This window comes from Mustela erminea, chromosome 3 (genome assembly GCF_009829155.1).
Source record: "Mustela erminea isolate mMusErm1 chromosome 3, mMusErm1.Pri, whole genome shotgun sequence".
NCBI classification, from domain to species: Eukaryota; Metazoa; Chordata; class Mammalia; order Carnivora; family Mustelidae; genus Mustela; species Mustela erminea.
The window spans coordinates 151161119-151181828 of record NC_045616.1 but is presented as its reverse complement, the minus strand read 5'-3'; the positions used below and the strand labels follow the sequence as shown (position 1 = coordinate 151181828).

General features: G+C 46.4%; 1 protein-coding gene across 1 annotated transcript in view; it reads right to left on the bottom strand.

Moving 5' to 3' along the window:
• The window catches only part of RETREG1 (reticulophagy regulator 1), a 126823-nt gene extending 106113 nt beyond the window's left edge, over positions 1–20710 (bottom strand). The window contains exon 1 of the mRNA XM_032337729.1: positions 20283–20710. Within this exon, the coding sequence (XP_032193620.1) occupies positions 20283–20599 (317 nt within the window). The 5' untranslated portion in view covers positions 20600–20710. The remainder of the gene's footprint in view (positions 1–20282) is intronic.

Here is a 20710-nt window from a genome sequence, read left to right as displayed (position 1 = left end):
GGAGTAATGTGTGCAAAACCATGCAGCCTACAAGTGAAGGAATTGGGTCTTACTGACGCCTGTTCATAAATTCTATTACAAGCTACTTGTAAAGCCCCTTGGTATCTCACTTTAATCAACTGATCTAAAGCTCCAGAAGGTTCCAGAAAGCAGAGATGAAAGAACAATCATCATTTCAGCTCCTGCTTTTTAAGTTCCCATTCAGTGGTGTCTGGCTGGCTCAGATGGAAGAACATAGGACTCTTGATCTTGGGGTCATGAGCTTGAACCCCATGTTGGGTATAGAGGTTACATGCATACATATATACATACATAACCTTTTTTAAAAAAAACAAATGTCCATTCAGTTATGGTCAACCACTCATCAGCTCATGTCCACATTCCATTCAAGAACCCACCCCAATGGACCTGAGCCTGTCCACAGTCCCAGAAGGAATCGAGGCACTCTGCAGTTCTACGACTGATGACATTACCACAGGTGCAATTGGTCCTTTTATTTCTCCATCTCCTTGACTCCAAAAACTCAAGGGCGCAAACAGTGGGACTTCAACCCCACGCCTCCCTGTGGCCCCCACCTGCCTTGGTTCTGCTCTGTAAGTTAGCCTCGTGCTCCAGCACGTCCCTTGTCCCCTCTCCTCCCAGGCCTCACAGGAAGCCCTGCCGGGCTCTGCCTCCCTAGTTCCAACCAATCCCTTTTGAGGCAAATGAATCTTGATCAGACCCTACTAGCCTATTGTAAGAACGTAATACATCATCATTAGGGCACCCCCATAAGAGAAGACAACTAACACAGCGAACCTTTCCATAGCTTCTTAATGTGGAAAGAATCAATCAGTACAACACAGCAGGTGAGTAAAGTAAGTGGACATCACAGACGGCCATGCCAAGCCCACTTTGAGAGCCCAAATGCCACCATAATGAACCAAAGAGCAATAATGAACTGAACCACCCCCAACTGGTTAAAAGTGAGCTTTTGGGCATGTCTCTTTGTTTTTAATGCTTTTCACTCTTTACCAAAAGGGAGCTATAGAATAGGAAGAGCAAGGGGAACAGGGATGGGTGGGGTTCGAGGGGCCATCTCTCCTAACACACTCCGTTTAAAAACTCACACGGCTGACCTAGAAGGTGCTCCCTTTGCAGACTTGCCCATTCCCCGGCCCCTTGGTGTGCACACGTGGGCAGTACACAGTGAAACAACCCTAACAACTTTCTCTAATTAAACAAGAGAGACACACCCTCAGCACAGCCCTCACCAAGCTCTAATGGAAAACACATGTCTCTCCTGATAATTCTACCTGAGATTCCCAGGGCCATAGTAACTCTCCAAACAAGACAGCTGGTCCCGGTGAAAAACAATGCAGGGGAAAAGAATAAAACAATATGTGATAAGATGACAGTCTCTCATTAAGCTCCCCCCACTGAGAAACTCAGTGTCTGTGTCTGTAACACTTGATGTTAAACATGAGCAGTAACAGGAAACACCGTCGTCCAACCACAAACAGAGTCGGCAAACCCATGACCCAGAGCAGAGCACGGTCTATGAGTCAACTATGAGCTTGCATTTCAGTCGGAGGAGCCCTGAATGGGAGGGGAAACTCTGTGCAAGGTCAGAGATGTCCTCTGTGAATTAATAGCCATCTTCATAAAACAACCCCCAACCGTGTGGTCGGCGACCTCAGAACTTCCAATCAGCCATGCCCCAGAGGACCTGGCTATCCTGATCCAGGAAGACACAAGTTCTTTAGCAAAAGGTGTTTGTTTTCAGAAGGCTGGCAAAGGCACAAGAATGAATCAAGGCATCACTGTGTGGACCGTGGTCCCATTCAGTCAAAATGATGCTGCAAAGTCAGTCATCTCCTTGGCAGCCTGCAGTCAAGTTAGTCCACTCCTGGCTCTTCCAGGCTAGCCTTTTCCGTTTGTAGTACTCATCTTGATTTCTGCTCGTGTGTTTACTTGCTTGTGCATTTGTTTACCGTCTGCTCTTCCTGACACCAACCCTTAGGTCACATAAGAGAAGGGCCCGCCTCTCCCTCTCGCTGGTGGCGCTCCAGCACCAGATCATTACCTGGCTGACAGCAGGTACTCAGCATTTTTTTTTTAAGATTTTATTTATTTATTTGTCAGAGAGAGAGGAGTGAGAGCGAGCACAGGCAGACAGAGTGACAGGGAGAGGCAGAGAGAGAAGCAGGCTCCCCGCCAAGCAAGGAGCCCGATGTGGGACTCGATCCCAGGACGCTGGGATCATGACCTGAGCTGAAGGCAGCTGCTCAACCAACTGAGCCACCCAGGCGTCCCGGTACTCAGCATTTTTCTTGCATTGTTGCTCATTCAATATTTGCTTAATAAATAAGCCAATGATCATAATTAAGCAATCAAGCATGTAATTAATGCAATCATTAAATTCCCAAGAGCACACTCTCCTGAAAATAACAACTAAAAAAAAAAAAAAATGGTATGGGAAGCATCAAAATTTCTGGACAGTTTTTGAAGACTTTTGGGGGGAGCAACCAATCATATATGGATGGCCCCTGGATCTCTGCTTAGATGAATTGTTATTTCTTTAAGGGAAGACCAACCAGACTTCTCAGAGCCTACTGGAAGTCAGTACGGCAGTCCTAACACGCCACTGTGCCCAGGCCTGTTGCAATGGTGTGGTTGTCAGGTCAAAGAGGACAAAGAGAACGGTGTCCCGGCCAACATCCTCACCTCCAGAACAGTGGGGGTGGTGGCAGATGTGCCTCCCTCTAGCGCAGGCAGACATACTTACAATGAAAGCCATACCAGTGCCGATATAGGTCCGGGCTTCTTACCAGGCAACTGGGAATTCCAACTAGAACCCAGAGACCAGCACTAACATTCCAGGGACTACAGCCCAAGAATGGTTCTTTCGCTAACAGCCATGCTCTTGAATGCCATAGGTATGTGTCAACCACGGGCTCATAAGACACGTACCTGCCTGCACCAGGTAAACCCCCGACATAGCAGAGATTCATGGGCAGCAACAGAGCTGAGAGCCGGCACATATACAGAACCCAGGGTCTTAATCATACATGACATTAATATATAAATGTGGGGGCATCTGGGTGGCTCAGTCATTTAAACGTCCGACTCTTGATTTTAGCTCAGGTCATGATCTCAGGGTCCTGGGATCAAGACCCACATCGGGTTCTGTGTTCAGCACAGAGTCTGCTTGAGATTTTCTCCCTCTACCCCTCTCCCCACTTGTGCTTACTCTCTCTCTAAAATAAATAAATCTTAAAAAATTATACAACCATGTCAGCTTTTCAGCTATATTTAGTGATATTATTTAAAGTGAAAATTTTTAATGGAAATGATCAATATCCATTTTGATACAGGAAAGCTAGTGTTCCTGATACTAGTGAATTTCAAAAAAGTTATTTTTAAATCATATTTTCCATTACCATTGGTTTATATTTTAATGTCTATCCTAATAAACAAAACTTGAGCTGAAGGCAGAACTTTGTTGTTAAAGATCTTCAACTAATTTTCAACTTTCTTAAAAATGATATCTTAATTAGCTATTAAGATATTAATATCTATTAATTAGCTATTAAGATATCATTTTTAAGAAAGTTGAAAATTTACTATACCACTTTGAAGTTCTGAAGACAGAACTTTGTTGTTAAAGATCTTCAACTAATTTTCAGCTTTCTTAAAAATGATATCTTAATAGCTAATTAAGATACCATTTTTAAGAAAGCTGAAAATTTACTACACCGTTTTCTCATAAACTATGGTAATAAACTGTTGAAAGTCTCCCACTAAAACTTTTTGAAGTTACACACATCAGTGTTGTTTTGAATTTACTGTGAGTGCATATGGAAGTTAAATTCAAAAGGCAGTCCAAGAAAATAATGCATTCCTAAAAAGATGAATTTGTAGATGAAATAGGGCTTCCATCCTATAGTGTCCATTCAAGGTACAGGAACTCGACTGTAGAAACAGTTTCTTATAACGTCCCTCCTTCCGCACACAAAGATAGATTTGGATTTTATGCACGTATGAGCCCCAGAGCCCCAGATGAATGATCACTTTCTGATTCATGGTGGAATCCTACACTCCCTAAATCATGCTGTTCTTTTCTTCTTTAATGAGATTTTTTTTTTAAGATATTATTTATTTATTTGTCAGAGAGAGAGCCCATGCATGAGCGGGGGTGGGGGGGCAGGCAGAGAGAGAAGCAGGCTCCCCACTTAGCAGGGAGCCCCATGAGGGAGTCAATCCCAGGATCCTGAGATCATGACCTGAGCCAAAGGCAGCCACTTAACCCACTGAGCTACCAAGGCACCCCTCCCCTCATGCTGTTCTAAAGGACAACATTGGTTTTTTACTTTTACATTTTGCTTTTATTTCCCAAGAAACCTTTAGTTTTTTTAAGACACTGAGTGCGTGCCTGCTTTCTGTGAACGAACAGAAGAGCTTGAGGAGAAAAGGTCAGTAGTTCTTTTAGAGATTTTATTAGCAACAACAAAAGCCCTTAAGTTGTGTTTGATAACTATGATGTTGGTAACTATGAAAGCGACTCTTGTCTATTTTGACAGGTCTTGCTATTGTTCTAGTAAAAACAAGTATCCATTTGTAATTCAGGCACATGAAAATGTTTCTCCTTTGAACGGCAAATGAGTTTTTAAGTGACAAGAATTCTTACAGAAGGTTTTCCAGGATGGACTTGTCCTCATCATTTGAAAGAAGGCTATACTGCATGAGTTGGACGCTGGGCATCTTGTTTCAAGGAGAGGTAGTCAAATGCGAGCCATTATACAGAGAGCGGGAGAAAGTCTCCTTTGGTCAAGAGTGACTTTTCACTAACTCTGGTTCACTTGATGGTGGGGAGGAAGGGAGTGTGAAGTTTAAAGCCAATGCCCAAGGAGCACTGCTGCAAGCTTTTGAGGGTTCTGGCAGATCTTGGGGAGGTTGGTCAATTCACTCATTCCACATTCGCAAGCCCCAAAGATGTGGTTGGATCAAGAGAGTAAAATCTCCACCTGCAAACTACTGTCGGTGATTCCGGCAGTTGGGAACATTTTATTTCGGCTTCCTCGTTTCATTATGCTTACCTTTCAGCAGTCAGGGGCATGCGGTTTTGAGACAAAGGGGTCAGGAGGCTCTGATACAGGCCGTGCTGCCACCAGCTCACTGGGGAGCCTTGGGACTCAGTTTCTTCACTGGGACGACCAGGTGATTAAATTAGAGCAGAGATCCTCTACCTTTCATCACACAGGTGCCTTCTTTGGAAAGGCTCTAATTAGCAGCTAACAAAATAAATGACATGGTTCCCTAAGTCAGAGCTAGCTCAGCATGATCACAGACAGAAGCAGCTTCTTTTAAATACCGAGCACGGATTAGTACTTCCAAAGAACCGGGGAACTCGGGGTCCTGGATGATTCCAACAGATTTGCTCCACTCATTCTTTGGCTGAAATGTGTTTCTCTGAACGCACGCTGCTTTCGGGGCTACACAGCCCAGCGAAACACAAGCAAAACGTGCCAGGGTGGCCTCTGGGAAGCTGGCAAGCAGAAATCGGCACCTACGTAGCATTAAGCTCCAACCCAGATCAAAAACACAGATAGCACCGGCGCTCTCTTCAACTCAGCGCATCCTGTCCGTGACAAGTTAAAGTATTTGCTTTGAGCACTGTGCTGACAAGGTCAAGGCACAAATTCGCTCTGCGTTTTGATTGCTTTCAGCGCAGCCGTTCTAGGATCCCCTGTGCTCATGCAAAGCCAGGCCACGTGCCAGGCCTGACACCCAGCCCCCCAGGTTCGACTCAGCAAAGCCTACGGCATCCAGCCAGGAAAGCCTCCCTCAACAACTCTGGGGAGCCCCACGCATGCTGTTTCCTGAGTGAACACCCCTAGGATACACACAGAAGCCCTGTGTTCAACTCCACCCACCTAGAGAACAGACTACGAAAGTCACACAGAGCTTTTATGCTGCAAGCAAAGACTGGGTCCTTAAGGCATGAAAGCCAAAAGAAAAAAGAAAAAAAAAACTGCTTTAAGCTTGCACTGAAGACCCAAAGCATGAGTAATAATAACAGCAGCGTGATCCGGTCCCTGCTTACCTAAACACCAGAAATCATAAATCCATAGCCAGACCAACTCTAGATCATCTAGAAGAGATGAGGCTTTGGAAAGTCATTCATCTGCTCAAAAGCAACACTGGACACAAGCAAGCAGACAGGGCGGGCCATGCTTCAAACTTTAAGGGGAAATTATTCCCAACCTAGAGCTCTAACCCGAGCCAAACTGGCAATTAGCTGGAAGGGTGGGTCAAGATGGCTTCTGCAGGCAAGTTCTCAAAACACGGGCTTCCTTTGTGCTCTCAAAGCTAGGGAATGTGCTCTCTCCGTGATGAAGAGTTCACTGAGAAAGAGTCTACTAGCAGAATGAAAACAAATGAAGAACTCAAATTAACATCAGAAAATCTTAAGCTACCATTGGGGCGCCTGGGTGGCTCAGTTGTTAAGCATCTGCCTTCGGCTCAGGTCATGATCCCAGGGTCCTGGGATGGAGCCCTGCATCGGGCTCTTTGCTCAGTGGGGAATCTGCTTCTCCCTCTCCCTCTCCCCCTGCTTGTGCTCTCATGCTCTTTCTCCCACTCTCTGTCAAATAAATAAATAAAATCTTAAAAAAAAAAAAAAAAGAAAAGAAAGAAAATCTTAAGTTACCATGAAAATTCTCAAGAAGAAATGGAAGCTCCCCCATTCAGGTTGCTAAATTTCTCCTGAGCCCGTTTTCAGCACGGATCCAGTGACAGAGGTTCTACCGCAGACAAGGAGGAGTGGGCGACAGTGTGGATGTCGTATGGGGACAGGAGACCCAGGAGACGAGGAGAGGAGGGTGGTGCTCCAGCAGGATGGCTCCAGGGCAGAGGTAAAAAGGACAGAGACTGACGGGTCAGCCTAACATGTCTGCCCTTTACCGAAGGGAGTTTTCTAGAAATGTTGGAGAGTTAAAAAGATCAAATAGAAAAAACATGCTAAGAGTGACAGCAAAATAAAGTTAGACCAGGAAGGAACTGCAAACGGGGCATTTTCCTTACCTCCTGGATGAACACTGCTTACAAGTCAGTGACCGGACCCCAAGTGATGATATCAGTACAGTGGATGGAGGGGGGACGGAGGATACGTGGGCAGGGGTGGGAGGGAAGAAACGGTATTTCAGATAGCTAAGTCAAGAAATGGCATAAAAAAAAACAAAAACAAAACTTGTAACTAAGTCTGGTGACAGACAGTCATTAGACATACTGTGGTGATTATTTTGAGATATATACCACTATAAAATCTTCATGTTGATTATCTGAAACTGTTTGACATTATACGCCAATTATCCCTCAAAAAAATTTCAAGAAATTGTTTATAATTGTCCAAAAAGAGAAAAAAAAAAAAGGAATGGCATTGTAAGGATATTATTTAGAAAAGCCTAAAAACGGACCTAAAAAGCAGAAAAATAACAACAGTTGCTTTGAGAACCAAGACTGGGACCTGGGGAGAGGCAGGGCGAAAGACACTGTTTTTATTAAAAGCCTGGTGGAATTAATTGACCTGACAGAGAGCGCAAGCCCGTGTACACAAAGAAAGACAGTGATTGCATTTCACGTGCATGATTCGCATTATCATTTACTACATATTGTAACTGTAGGGTTTTTTCTTTGACCCAGGTCGTAGTCAACAAAGTTCTCCTAAGTTTCTAAGAATCAGAACCCACACAGAGAGAAATAAAATTCCTTCAAATGGAGCAAGGCACGGAGGAAGATAGAGGCAGAGGGACAACTGAAATTAACAGGAAGCCCCGGGGCAGGGGGACTCCAAGGGCCAGCCTCGAGCCCCAGAAGGCGTGGCCCTGGGGCCCCGAACAGCTGCAGAGCATGATGGCTTTGCACATGGGCCACAGGAGAAGCAGGGTGATCTGGGCTCTCCTGACCTCTTGTGTCCCTTCCATAAAGGCACTGCCGCCGGTGTCAGCCCAACCCCAGCCGGGATACAGCAGAGTGCTCCTTAAAGATGTCATTTCCCAAACACTAAGCAAGATGTCCCATCCCAGAATACACAGGGGTGCAGCCGCCTGAGAACAGGCAGGAGTCCACTGGACAACTGACCTATGGAGAAAGAGCTACCCGTGAGTCAGGAGGGCCCACCCAAAGGGTACCTGAAAGAGGACCTAGCTGGACCATTTGACATCTTGGACCAGTGCACAAGGAGTCTGGGTCATTCATGCCTAAAATGGCAACACCGAGGTGGCAGAGTGGAGCTGAGGGTGAGGGCGGTGGTTGGTGCTGAAATTTTACTGGGAAAAATAAATTCACTTCTTTCCCTAAAGCAGACATACCCAGCTATGTGGGAGACAGCTGATATTTTCATTGGAGAATTAACTTTGTCCTAGAAAACAGACGAAATAAGCTGTATAAAATCATGTCTCATTTTATACAGTAATCCTCCCTTGTGGAAGAGTCTTATTGAGGGAAGAACATACCAGAAGCCTGACTGGAATGGCGGCTCTGCCACATGCTTTCTTTCACCTTGGGGCAAGTCACTTAAAGGCCCTGAGCATTGGTATCCCTCTTGCAACAGGGGACTCTGGTCCCATGCTGGGTCAGAGGAGAATTCAGTAAGATAGTAAGTACACCCAGTGCCCCGCAGCGTCCGGTAAATGGTCGTTAAAATTGATGACCTCTGCAGGCACCATGATGTGAAATCATGCAAGGCTACAACAGCGGGCACCCAGCTCTGTCTGGTGAAACCTGCCTTGTTACACAGTAGCCAGATCAGTTTATCTAGAAACCCAGTGAACCTGGGAGGCCACAGCAAGAGTGAGCTTTCTGCTTAACCTCTCATCAGGAAGCTTCAGTCAGCTGGCTGGCCCGTGGGTGGCTCCTGCTCTTCCCCTGGTTTTAAGATTCCTTCCATCTAGACCAGGCAAGTGGGCCCATAGTGCTCTACTCAGGCACTGTCCCCCTCAGTCCCAGACAGAAAGATTTCCTTCCCAAATGCATGGAAATCTGCAGAGAACAAAAAGCACGCTAGAGAATGTTCTAGAAGGATCTTTGACAATAGCGAAGCATTGTATGCTTCTAAAAAGCATGTCTGTCATGATATACGGATACCATGGACACATCGGAGCTTATTCTTCAAGCAAATGGGAACTGCCCCTCAAAATACGGACTGTTAAACTAATACAGACTAAAGTGCACCTTGAAAAAAAAAAATGGGTCTGTGAGGGCAAAGATGAAAATACAGGAACCTGATAAACATGGATTCGCTGAAGAAAGAGCTAAACATAAATAATGCCAAGCAAACAACATATCTGAGAGTTTCCCCCCCAGGTATCTGCAACGTCCCGCTCTCCTCCGAGAAGGCTGCAGCCAGGCTCACCGGCCATCAGGGCCCTAAACAGATCTTCTCCGTCTTTCACCGCCACACAGGGCTCCCGGCCACCTCCAGGACAGGCCCACCTGCCCCTGCCTTGTCCTCACGTATCTGAGGAAGAGGAGTCCTTTTCAGCGTAGCCTCCTGCGGCCTCCCCCAGAATCCCTGCGTCACTTCTCCTGCCCCATGTCCTCAACCTTTCCTCCCCACCGCCCCCAGCGCCCCCAGGCCCCAGTGTCCTCTGGAGGACCCCCCCGGAGGTCTCACAGCACCTGGACGACGGCATGGAGGGGACGGGGTACGACTCTACAGGAAGGCAAATAGGAACAGCTTTAACACGCACCTTCTCACATTCAAGTAGGTTATCTCAATGGCCTACAGAGTATGAATTTTGGAAACTGCTCGAATTCTCTGGGCCAAGTCGGGAGCCAGCCAAATCGTGAAGTGGCCAGGAGGACGGAAGTGAGAAGCCGTCCCTTCTGCTGCGCCTTGACGGCCAGGCCCCAGCACACGCTGCTCCCACCAGGGCCAGGAAGGAGCCCTTGCACGGGGAAGGCTCGCTGACGCCCTGGAGAGTTGGCGGACCTGGCTTCTTCCCGGCGCCTCCCTCTGGGGCCCACCGTGCTCCAGCGTTCCTGTGAACGGGGCTCTTTGGGGAGCACCCATCTTGGTGACGAGTTTCCTCAACACCGTCCTCCAGGTGCTCCTGTTGTTAGCCAGTCAGTGCTCCCCGAGGATTTCCCGCCTGCCCACACCGGCTCCCCCACATACCCAACCCCGTACTGCAGCCATCTGTCCCCTGAGCACCAGCCCATGGAGCTGGGCCTGGAGGGATGCACTCGGACAGCTTCACAGCGCGGCCCACAGGCACGTCCAATTCCACCTCCCAAGACTGGACAGGTCACCCTTCTTCCCCGTGGCCTCAACCTGTTGCCCCTCAGGGACTCTCGTGCGGGTTAGTGGCAGCCCCTCCTTGTAGACCCCCCACCTCTTTCTTCCCACCCCCGACGTCACTCGATACTCGCGGTTTTTCCTCCAGATTTTTCCTTCCCTCTGAAGCCATGGCCTCTTCCCTACCCCCACTGCCTCTGTTCACCACCCCGTGCTCCGGTGAGGCTCCTCCTGGTCTCCGGTCCCAGGCTCTCACCCCCTCCTTCATCCAGGGGGGCCGAGGAAAGGCAAAAAGCAGAATACGGCCCAGCTGCCGTGTGGACTTCGGGCGAACCCCACGGCGTCTCCGCCTGGCTCACCCCGTCTGCAGCCGCACACTCCTCGCCATGCTCTTCACACCCAGGCCCACTGCACTCAGGGCCTCTGCACAGGCCGTCTCCTCGGGCACATCCCACCACAGAGGGAGCGGACGGGACCGCTGCCCCGCTCGTCCTTCGGGTGTCCGTTCAAGGTCACTCCCTGAGACGCCAGCAACGACCACTTCAGCAAAGTAGCGCCTCCTTGTCCCGCCCTGTCCCCTGTCCCTGCTTGTTTCCTCCAGAGCCTCCAGCTGCTTCTAGCCTTTTCTGTATTTGTTTGTCGTCCTTCTCTGGCCATTTCCACCACTGGAATGCGAGCTCCGTGAAAAGAGAGAGCCTACCTACACGTTCCGTGTCCCCCGTGATATCTCCAGCGCCTAAACAGCGCCAGTAGTGTACAGTATTACACTCTGTAAATATTTGTTGATTTTTTGAACGGAGGTTTCAGAAGAAAGGGTCTAACATGATGCTATTTATATTAGGGGGATAGGTAGCAATTGCTTTGTTGATGTTGTCCCAATTCCTTGGCATGGCCCGATAGTAAGCCCTTCCTAAACCGGCCCCAGCATTTCTCTTTCCAACCTCACTTCTGTATTCCCCGGAGCGCATAAACCAGCTCTCCCGCCCCCTCTTTTGGGGTCTCACCCTCTCCCCTCCTCTTTTCTTTCAGTTTCTTCGTCCGTCTGCAGAAGTGAGCACGCACGAGTGCTAGTGTTCAAGCTCCCAGGAATTAACTGAGTATCTAGTACACAACCATGACTCAACATGTATTAGCTCGCTTGGACTTTTCACATGCCCATCCTCCTGTCTCCTGCCCCGTCCCCAAAGTCCCCTGTTTGTTATCTAAGGAAATTCTGTTGCTTCTTCTGGGCCCATGTGTGATCATTTGGTGTGCACAGCATAACCCTGCATTAGAATTATTTGCTTACTAATCCCTTTCTCTCCCCAGGAGTCAGACCGTGTCTGAGTCATCACTGTACTCCCAGCTGCTAGTAATAATGATACACCTCATTTATTTGTACTCATTTGAATCTATCCAGCAATTTAGAAACAGTCATGCACAACAGGATAAAAGGGGAAAAAAAGGAGTAGAAAAAAGAAGCTGAGGTAAAGTTATTATCCAAATAGCATAATCATAAAATTGTGCAAAATCACTAAGGAAGAGCTTTGGAGTTACGAGAGAGGAAAAGCTGATGGTTTCAAGAAGGAGTATTCTTCGAGTAAAAACAGCCTTGTCTTTGAGGTCCTCAACTAGAAGTTCCTGGTGCTAAGATCCTGAGGTCTCAAAGACCAGCCTTCCATGGGAACTCATGAAAGAGCCATTGTGTCTAAGAACAGGCACATGAGACCACCACTCAAGAAATGTCTGCTAAATGCTGAGTACAAAAAAAGTTCATGACTCTTTCCAATGAACTAAAGCCTTTCTGTCTGGCAAGACTTTTCTGAACTACCCCCACCCTATTCAGGCTGAGGGAGTATCCTCGGGTCCGGATCAGTTCACCAAACCTCTGGAATATCTTTCAATGTTTCAGATCCAAGAATAATAACTTATATTCCACGTTTCCCAGAACATACCCTCAGTGTGAAGCAGGTCTCCCCATGCTGGCAACAGCCGGTGCTTACCCCCCATTTATTTCTGGCCTTCCCTCTTCGTTAATCTTTACTTTTATAATTATATCTTCTTTTTTAGGTCTATATGATCAATAATCCACACAGAGCTTTCATTAACCACTCCAGCTCTCCTGATCTCCAGTATTCCAAAACTGTAAGGCTCTGGGGGCTGTGGCATACAATTCAGAATCGTGGTGTAGTGTTTCAATCAATTCACTGGACCAGCCATGCTCCCAAACCAGAGTAGAAGTCCTCAGAGACAAACACAGACTGGGATTTCTGGTATACCCAGTAAGCCTGCACCACGTGGGTCTGGAGCAGACGTTCAACCACGTCGGATTGCCGAGCTGGAGCAGAGATAAGTGAGGAGTATGGACTAGACCGGCTATCAAGTTAAAGAAAGAAAAAAAAAATCCCTCCTAACCCAGAAACAGCATTCTTCCAACAGATCATTAAGTATAATACTGTAATGCTGCAAAATATAAGCCCTAATCATTGGCTCCTGTAATCTATCTTCTCTTTAGATGACGCAGTAAAACGAAAAAACCAAAACAACACTAAATTTGTGGGGAAAGGGCATGGCTTCATGACCCAGCCCTGTGACTAGGACTGTGCTTCTCAATATGGCAGCTGCTAGCCATATGTGGTTATTTAAATTTAACCATAAGTAAAATTTAAAATATAGTCTCTGAGTCAGACTAACCACATTTCATGTGCTTAATAGTCACAGAGGTTACCATGCAGTACAAATGTAGAGTATTTCCATCACTGCAAATATTCTGGTGAAGGGTACAGGTCAAAGTCACCCTTTGATAATTCAATTAAACTCCCACAAGCCTCAGTTTCCTCTTGCATAAAAAGGGAACAATACCTGCCTTACCGAGTTGCTGTAAGATTTATATACAGTACTATGAATGTCCTTAGTAATTTTAGTATAGTTTGACAGATTATAATTTTATACACACACACACACACAGAGATATATATATAGATAGATATATATATGGGCCCAGACCTATATATATACACACACACATATACACATATAGAGAGCTTTAAATATCTATAAAATAAGAGTCTAACAACTGTCAATAAACGCGGCTATCAAAGAGAGTGATTATCAAATCTCAGGTTATGTGAATGCTGTCCAGGAGTGGGGGGGGGGTGGGGCGGGAAACACCGGTCAGATCATCTCAGGAATGCTGCATTCAGGAAGAATACAGATTAAATGAAGCATGTACGGAAGAGTCTGGAAAACAGTGAGGGAAGAAGCCCAGGAGTTCTCAGCTGGGAGAAAAGGACTCAGCAGGAGAAGAAGAGAATGCATCTTGAAACAAAGGGTTGTCCAGGAAGGGGGGTGTGGATCTTGGGCAGCTGCAGAAATAATCAAGAGGTAGGCTCAACCCACTGTAAAGAAAATATTTACTATTTAGTTGTCACCAATGGAAATGCTGCCTTATGGAGAAGAGGGCTTGTGATCCCAGAAAGTGGGATCAAACACAGTGGTTCTCAAACTTGTGGGTCGAGTCACCCAGGGAGCTGGAGAAAATTCAGATGCTTTGGTCCCACCTCCAAGGTTCCTGGTTCAGTAGGTGTGGAGTGGAGCCCATGATCTTTGTCTCTAACAAGTGCCCAGGGCGTATGCTTGACCATACTGGTCAGAGACCACTCTTTGAGGGCCACTACTTCAATGTTTGTCTCTAACAAGTGCCCAGGGGGTACCCTGGACCATACTGGTCAGAGACCACTCTTTGAGGGCCACTACTGCAGTGCAAGCTGGAAGAACCCCTCAGTGACCATATACCAGGGGCTCTTGAAACCAAATGGGCATTGGACTTTGCAACCTTCCAAACCGAGTGCTGCAAGGACTCATGGTAGGTCCTGGGCAGGGCAGACCGCACAGATGCCCAGCCTGAGAATACACGGAAGGCAGTTCCCACGGGTCCCTTGCCAGGTATGCCCTTGCGTCGTCACCCCAAGCAAACCACTTTCTTGCGGTTTTCCTATTTACATAAATGGCGGGTAATGTGGTCAAGCAACACCGCCTGGCCTGAAGGAAACAGCCCGTGCAAAGACTGCTCTGTAGGCCGCGGTCTCCAGCTGTGGGTTCAAAACTGGATCACACTGGGGTGGCTTTCCAGGCCGCAGGGGCAGTCAGACCCAAGAGGGTGAATGCCCCGTAAGGCATTCACTCTCAGTACCCCGACCAGCGTGGGGACCAAGATGACCGGCATTTGGCTCCGTCACTCGCCTTATTGGAGGCAACGGCCATGTGGCCAGAGGAAACACAGCTCAGACCTTGCCCCTAGTCTCACCACAGACATTTCACAGAGATCTGCGCCTCAAGTTCTTAGTAGTTTTATTTGTGATAGCCAACCCTGAAAAGAAGCCAAATGAACATCACCTAACAAATGGATAAATTGCGGCATATCCCTTAAATGGCATACTAGGCAACAATGAAAAGGAACAGATACTCTCACGGATATGAGGAATTTGAGAAACAAGGCAGAGGATCGTAGGGGAAGGGAGGGAAAAATGAAACAAGATGAAACCACAGAGGAGACAAACCGTAAGAGACGCTCAATCTCAGGAAACATACGGAGGGTTGCTGGGGGAGTGAGGGGTAGGAGGGCTGGGGTGGCTGAGGGATGGACACTGGGGAAGGTGTGTGCTGTGGGGAGTGCTGTGAAGTGTGTAAGACTGATGATTCACAGACTCGTACTCCCAAAACAAATAAATACATTAGATGTTAATTTTTTAAAGAACAAATAATGGATATACAAGTCAGGGAAGACTCTCAAAACTTCATGCTGGGGGCGCCTGGGTGGCTCAGTGGATTAAGCCACTGCCTTCGGCTCAGGTCATGATCTCAGGGTCCTGAGATCGAGCCCCGCATCAGGCTCTCTGCTCAGTGGGGAGCCTGTTTCCCCCTCTCTCTCTGCCTGCCTCTCTCCATAGTTGTGATCTCTCTGTCAAATAAATTTTAAAAATCCCCAGGGGTGGGGACTGACAGGGAAGGGACTTGAAGAAATCTTTAGGAGTGATGGGAATGTTCTAGATCTTGACTGTTGTATGGTTACACGAGCCTGTATAACTGGCAGTACACATGAAGTGTGTGCATTTTGTTGACCGTATACGCCAAGTTAATCCCTTAAAAACAAAAATAGTGTTTTCTGCTTCATTGAGTCCATCCTATTTTATGTTGTGCTTAAAAGTGGTGTCCCTGATTGCCTCTGAGAGGAAACAGGGTAGCCAGGGACAGGCGTGGGAAAGAGTTCTTCAAGCTGTTTACCCTTTTGTACTTTTAAACTTTTGAACTGTGAGGCGGTATAGCAATTTCTTAAAATAAGCAAAATTTAAAAATAAGAAAAAGAATTTTAAAAACATGTTCTTTGTTGGTAAGATGAGAAAGACACAGTCCTAAGACTGTTGGGTCATTGATCAATCTATTTCAGGTTGTAGAAATCCTGCTTCTTGAGACAGGCACTATCTATGGTCTGTGTTTTATCAAACTCCTTGGACCTGTGAGTCAATGCCATTTTTTTAAGTATTATTTAGTATTCCAGCATTTTTCATAAAATATATCATAGATAAGAACACACACACACACACATACAGTTTTAAAATAATCAGAACTTGAATGTCATATAACTACCACCAGAGCCAAAAAATAGAACACTGCCTACACCCCAGAACTTTCTATGTGCCTCTCTGTGGTCATACTTTCTCACTCCTCCCAGAGATAAATACTTCCTTGACTTTAGGGATAAGAAGGTCTTTCTAGGAGCACCTAGGTGGCTCAGTTGGTTAAGGGTTCAACTCTTGATTTCAGCTCAGGTCATGATCTCAGGGTCTTGGGACTGAGGTCCATGTGGGGCTATATACTGAACATGCAGATTGCTTAGGATTCTCTCTCTCCTTCTCCCTCTACCCCTCCCCCCACGTATTTTGTCCTCTCTTAAAAAAAAGAAAAAGAAAAAGAAAAAAGAAAAGAGAGAAAGAAAAGACTGTGTTTCTAATCTCCTATGTGTATAGCCCTGATCAATACTGTTTAGTTTAATGCATGCAAAAACTTTTTAAAAACTGGATAATTCTACACATACTGTGTGCTTCTTTAGTCCAAAGTTATGTTTGTAAAATTCATCTACATTTGTAAAATTCGTTGTTGCCTATAGCTGTTTATTTTCACTGTGATATTGTATTTTTTAAAAGATTTTATTTACTTGAGATAGAGGGAGAGACAGCACGAGCCAGGGGATGGGCAGAGAGAGAGAGACAGAGAGAAGCAGGCTCTCCACTTAGCAGACAGCCACATGAGCGGCTCATTCCCAGGACCCTGAGATTGTGACCTGAGCCAAAGGCAGACACTCGACCGACTGAGCCACCCAGGTGCCCTCACTGTGATACAGTATTTTAAGGTAGGGATGCATGTATTATAATTTACTTATCCGTTAAAAGATTCATGGACACTGACATTTTTTTGTTCCCATTGCCTATTAAAAGAACAAACCCAAACACATGGTCTGACATTCAAGATGACCACAATGCCCCCCAAAGATGTGTCTAAAATACCTAGCCAGTCTCACCTCCTCACTTTTCTCTACCAACCATCACCTAATTGCACCTGTTCAGTATATCAGTCAAAGTATAAGAGCAATGTCTTAGGGCTGGAATGCCATTGACCTTATATGAAATCTACCCAAACCATTCCTGTCCCTCCGGGTCTTATTCAGTCAGTTATCTCAGGAAGACCCCACAATCTCCTCCAGCCACTATGCTGTCACTCCCGCAAAACTCCATCATCGAATGATGCTTTCTCTGTTTCTTCCCCCACACCTGCTTCATGCAGCCTTGGGTTATCACATTTGTAATGGCCGTGTCTCAGATTTGGGGCTTCTAGTGCGTGGCCCTAAAATCTTGCAGATAAAGGACAGCTGCAAAATGTTAGAACTTTTGAACCCCAAATCAAAATCTTGAAAGCTACTGCAAGGATCAGGTACTAAATCATTCAAAAAAGGTTTAGAAAATTAATTTCCACAAAAATGCAATAATGCCAATTAAAGAAAAAAAATCATTTTTGCCTAAGACAAAATTTGGGTTTCTCATATTTCTAACACTGATCTTTTTTTCTCATAAAAAATACAGTTTTAGAGTCCCTAGGACATGGACTGCTAGAGTGTCACATAATTTAAGATCACTTGATAAGAAGCACACTATTTAAAGAAAATGATGACCTTGAAAATCATTTTAACCCCAAAAGCAAGAGAAGGAGATAGAACACCAACATTTTAATGAAATTAATAAATGGATCAGAAATTACAACTAATAAGTATTTCAGAATTTTAAAACTGGGCCTCATCTTTCTGTCAAAGAAAATACATGCATGGAATATAGATACTGCAAAGAGGAGAAGAAATAAAACAGACAAGCAGAAAGCTATAACTGGACTGAATGCCTGACCATTGTTTGCCTCTCCATCAGACCAAAAAAAAAAAAAAAAAAAGGATGGGGGTGCCCTCCTGGCTCAGTCAGTAGAGCGTGTGACTCTTGATCTCAGGGTCATGAGTTCAAGCCCTACATGGGGAACAGAGCTTACTTAAAAAGAAAAAAGTTTTATAAAGTGGATGGAAGACATCACCCCAAAATAATACCAAATATGCCTTTCAATTACTTTATGCAAAAATCATTCTTTTTAGTTGATGCTATTTAATATGTATCATAGAAAAATGATTTGTAATTTACAGAATAGAAATTAGACTAACATTGTTAATATAGAGTTCCTACAAATAAACAGGAAAAAAGCCCACTGGCACAACTAAAAATATGGACAAAGTTATTTATAAACAGATAATGCAAAGAAAAGATAATTACAATGGTTCTTGAACATAAGAAAAAAATGCCCAAACCTAGAGAAATGCAAATTAAAACCAAATAGGGATGCCTTTTTTCACCTACCTGACATGCAAGATCAGAAAGTTTGGTAAAACACTGTTGGCAAGGGTATAGAGAAACAGGCAGTCACACACATTGCCGGCTCTGGCTGGAGTATAAACTTATAGAACTCCACGGAAATTCTATAATGATATTCATCAAAACTACATGTGTACAGGGATACATGGGTGGCTCAGTCGGTTAAGCATCCAACTCTTGATTTCAGCTCAGGTCATGATCTCAGGGTCTTGGGATTGAGCTCTGGATGAAAGCTCCCTGCTCAGTGGGAGTCTTTCTCTCCCTCTTCCTCTGCCCCTCCCCCTGCTCACATGAGCTCCATCTCTCTCTCAAATAAATAAATCTTAAAAAAAAAAAATACATTCTTTTGGAGCCAATAATTCCACTTCTGGGAACCTATCCTATAGACATGCTTGCATATATGCAAAATAATGCATGTCCAAGGCCATCAGCTAGAACACTGAAAGAGCAGAAGTTTGGAAACTATCTTAATCCATCAGTAGGGAAAAGGTTAAATAATTTGTGACATCTTTATGATAGAATTCTATGCAGGTGAAAAATAAGTGATTGCCAAAACATACAAAAAGAGGAATAGCTCAAATAGTATCCCACAGTTTGTACAGAATATTCCCTATTTTAAAAAATATGCAGTTTGGAATGATACAGAGGAAACTGGTAAAATTGGTTGCCTCTGGGAGAAAACTGGGTGGCCAGAGACAGGCATGGAGGTAGATCTCTGAAATGTGTATCATTTTTTTTTTAAACCTTTAAATGTTTGAACTCTAAGGCTATTAACTGTTTTTTAAGTAAATAAATACAATTTAAAATTAAGAGAATCTTAAAAACATGTCCCTCATCAGTAAAATGAGGGAACCACAGTCCTAAGATTATTGGACTGTGGCTTGATCTAGCACAATGCAGTATATCCTCCTTATTTGAGGGCTCATGTAACTTCAGAACAGGATAAAGAAATTTGGAATAAACACGAGAAACAAGTACAGCTGAAATATCCAAAATAAATTCACATTCAGTGACCCTGATAAGATACAGCTCACTTTAAGAGAAATCACGACAAGCACAGATCAGCAGAAGAATTTTCAAGTTGCTCCAGGTAGCCTAGAAAATGGCATTCTGTGTATGTTCTGTGAACTTTCTTAATTCCTAACTTTAAGGTTAATAAGTCTATGTCCTGTAAAAAGGTAACTCCTGCCTGCCCCCTACTTATTCTGCACTGTGCTGATCACGCTTATTACCAGGACACAGTTGCAAACAAAGAAGGCTTTTCTCCATCCTCCAACAGAAGACAGGGCACACCAACTTCCCTTCGGTGAAGGAGCCAGACACCTTCCCTGCCCTTACTGGTGAAGGGCGTTTTTTGGAGAGACAAACCTGTTGATCAGGGGCTTCTCCGAGAACATTCCTGTAGATTCTATTGTGTACTTCACTTGAAAGTGTGACTGTTTACAACACCGTGCACACACCTGGGAGAGGGGAGGCGGGGCAGCGGGGCCATGTACACTATCCACCTGTTTGCCTCTTGTTTTCTCATCAGGGAGTAAAGACTATAAACCCAGCCCTCCAGGGAATGGAAAAACAAATCATTCAGTGCCCATCTCGGGTGGCTGATGAAGGCGGTGCAGTCTTGAGCATGTACCCAATCTGGTCCAGATGCCTGCTCGAGGTGCAAGAGCGAACACAAGTACAAGCACGTTTGCACTGGCATGATTTGGGCCAGCAGGACAAGACCTGTGAGTTTTCGAAAGCAAAAGCCGAAGTTTCCAACCACGCTGGGCACACCTGTATGTACAGGTGCATGCGGGTCAGCCGACCACCTCCCACGCCACGCTGGAGACGCACACGGAGGATGACAACTGTTTACTAGGAAGTGCTTCTGGAGGAAAGTTGAAGTGTGCGTCTACCTGTTCGAGAAAGGTGGCCCCAAAAGTGGGGCAGGGCAGACACTTCCTCTGCGGGGTTCAGGATGCACCCCCCCCCAGCCGGCCCGGGGCGCGCCCTCCGCCCGCTCCTGAGCGCCCCAAGGTCACCCGCCCTCCTGGGCGTCCCCACCCACCCCGAGCTCTCACCAGAACAGCAGGTTGGCCGCGACGAAGCCGAGCAGGCTGCGCAGCGGCCTCTTCCAGCTCAGGAGCTCGTCCGCGCGGCAGCCCAGCCACAGCACGGGCTCCCCCAGCAGCCAGGTCACGGCGGCGGCCACCCCGCCGGCGGCCTCCTCCTCCACCTGCGGCCCCGCGCCGGTCGCCACCGCCCCTTCCTCCTGCGCTTCCTCGCCCTGCTCCTCGGGGGGAGTCCGGGGCGGCGGCCGCGGCCGCAGCGGCTGCTCGGCGACCGCCGGAGCCGGGCATCCCTCGGCGGCGTGCTTGGGAGGCGCCGGGCTCGCCATCTTCAGCCGCGCTTGCAGGCGGAGACGGGCACGCGCGCCGCGCGCCTGGGTGTCGGCGCCGAGAGGGCGGCGGGTCCTCGCGCGGGGCGCGCACCGCGGGGCGCTGGCGGC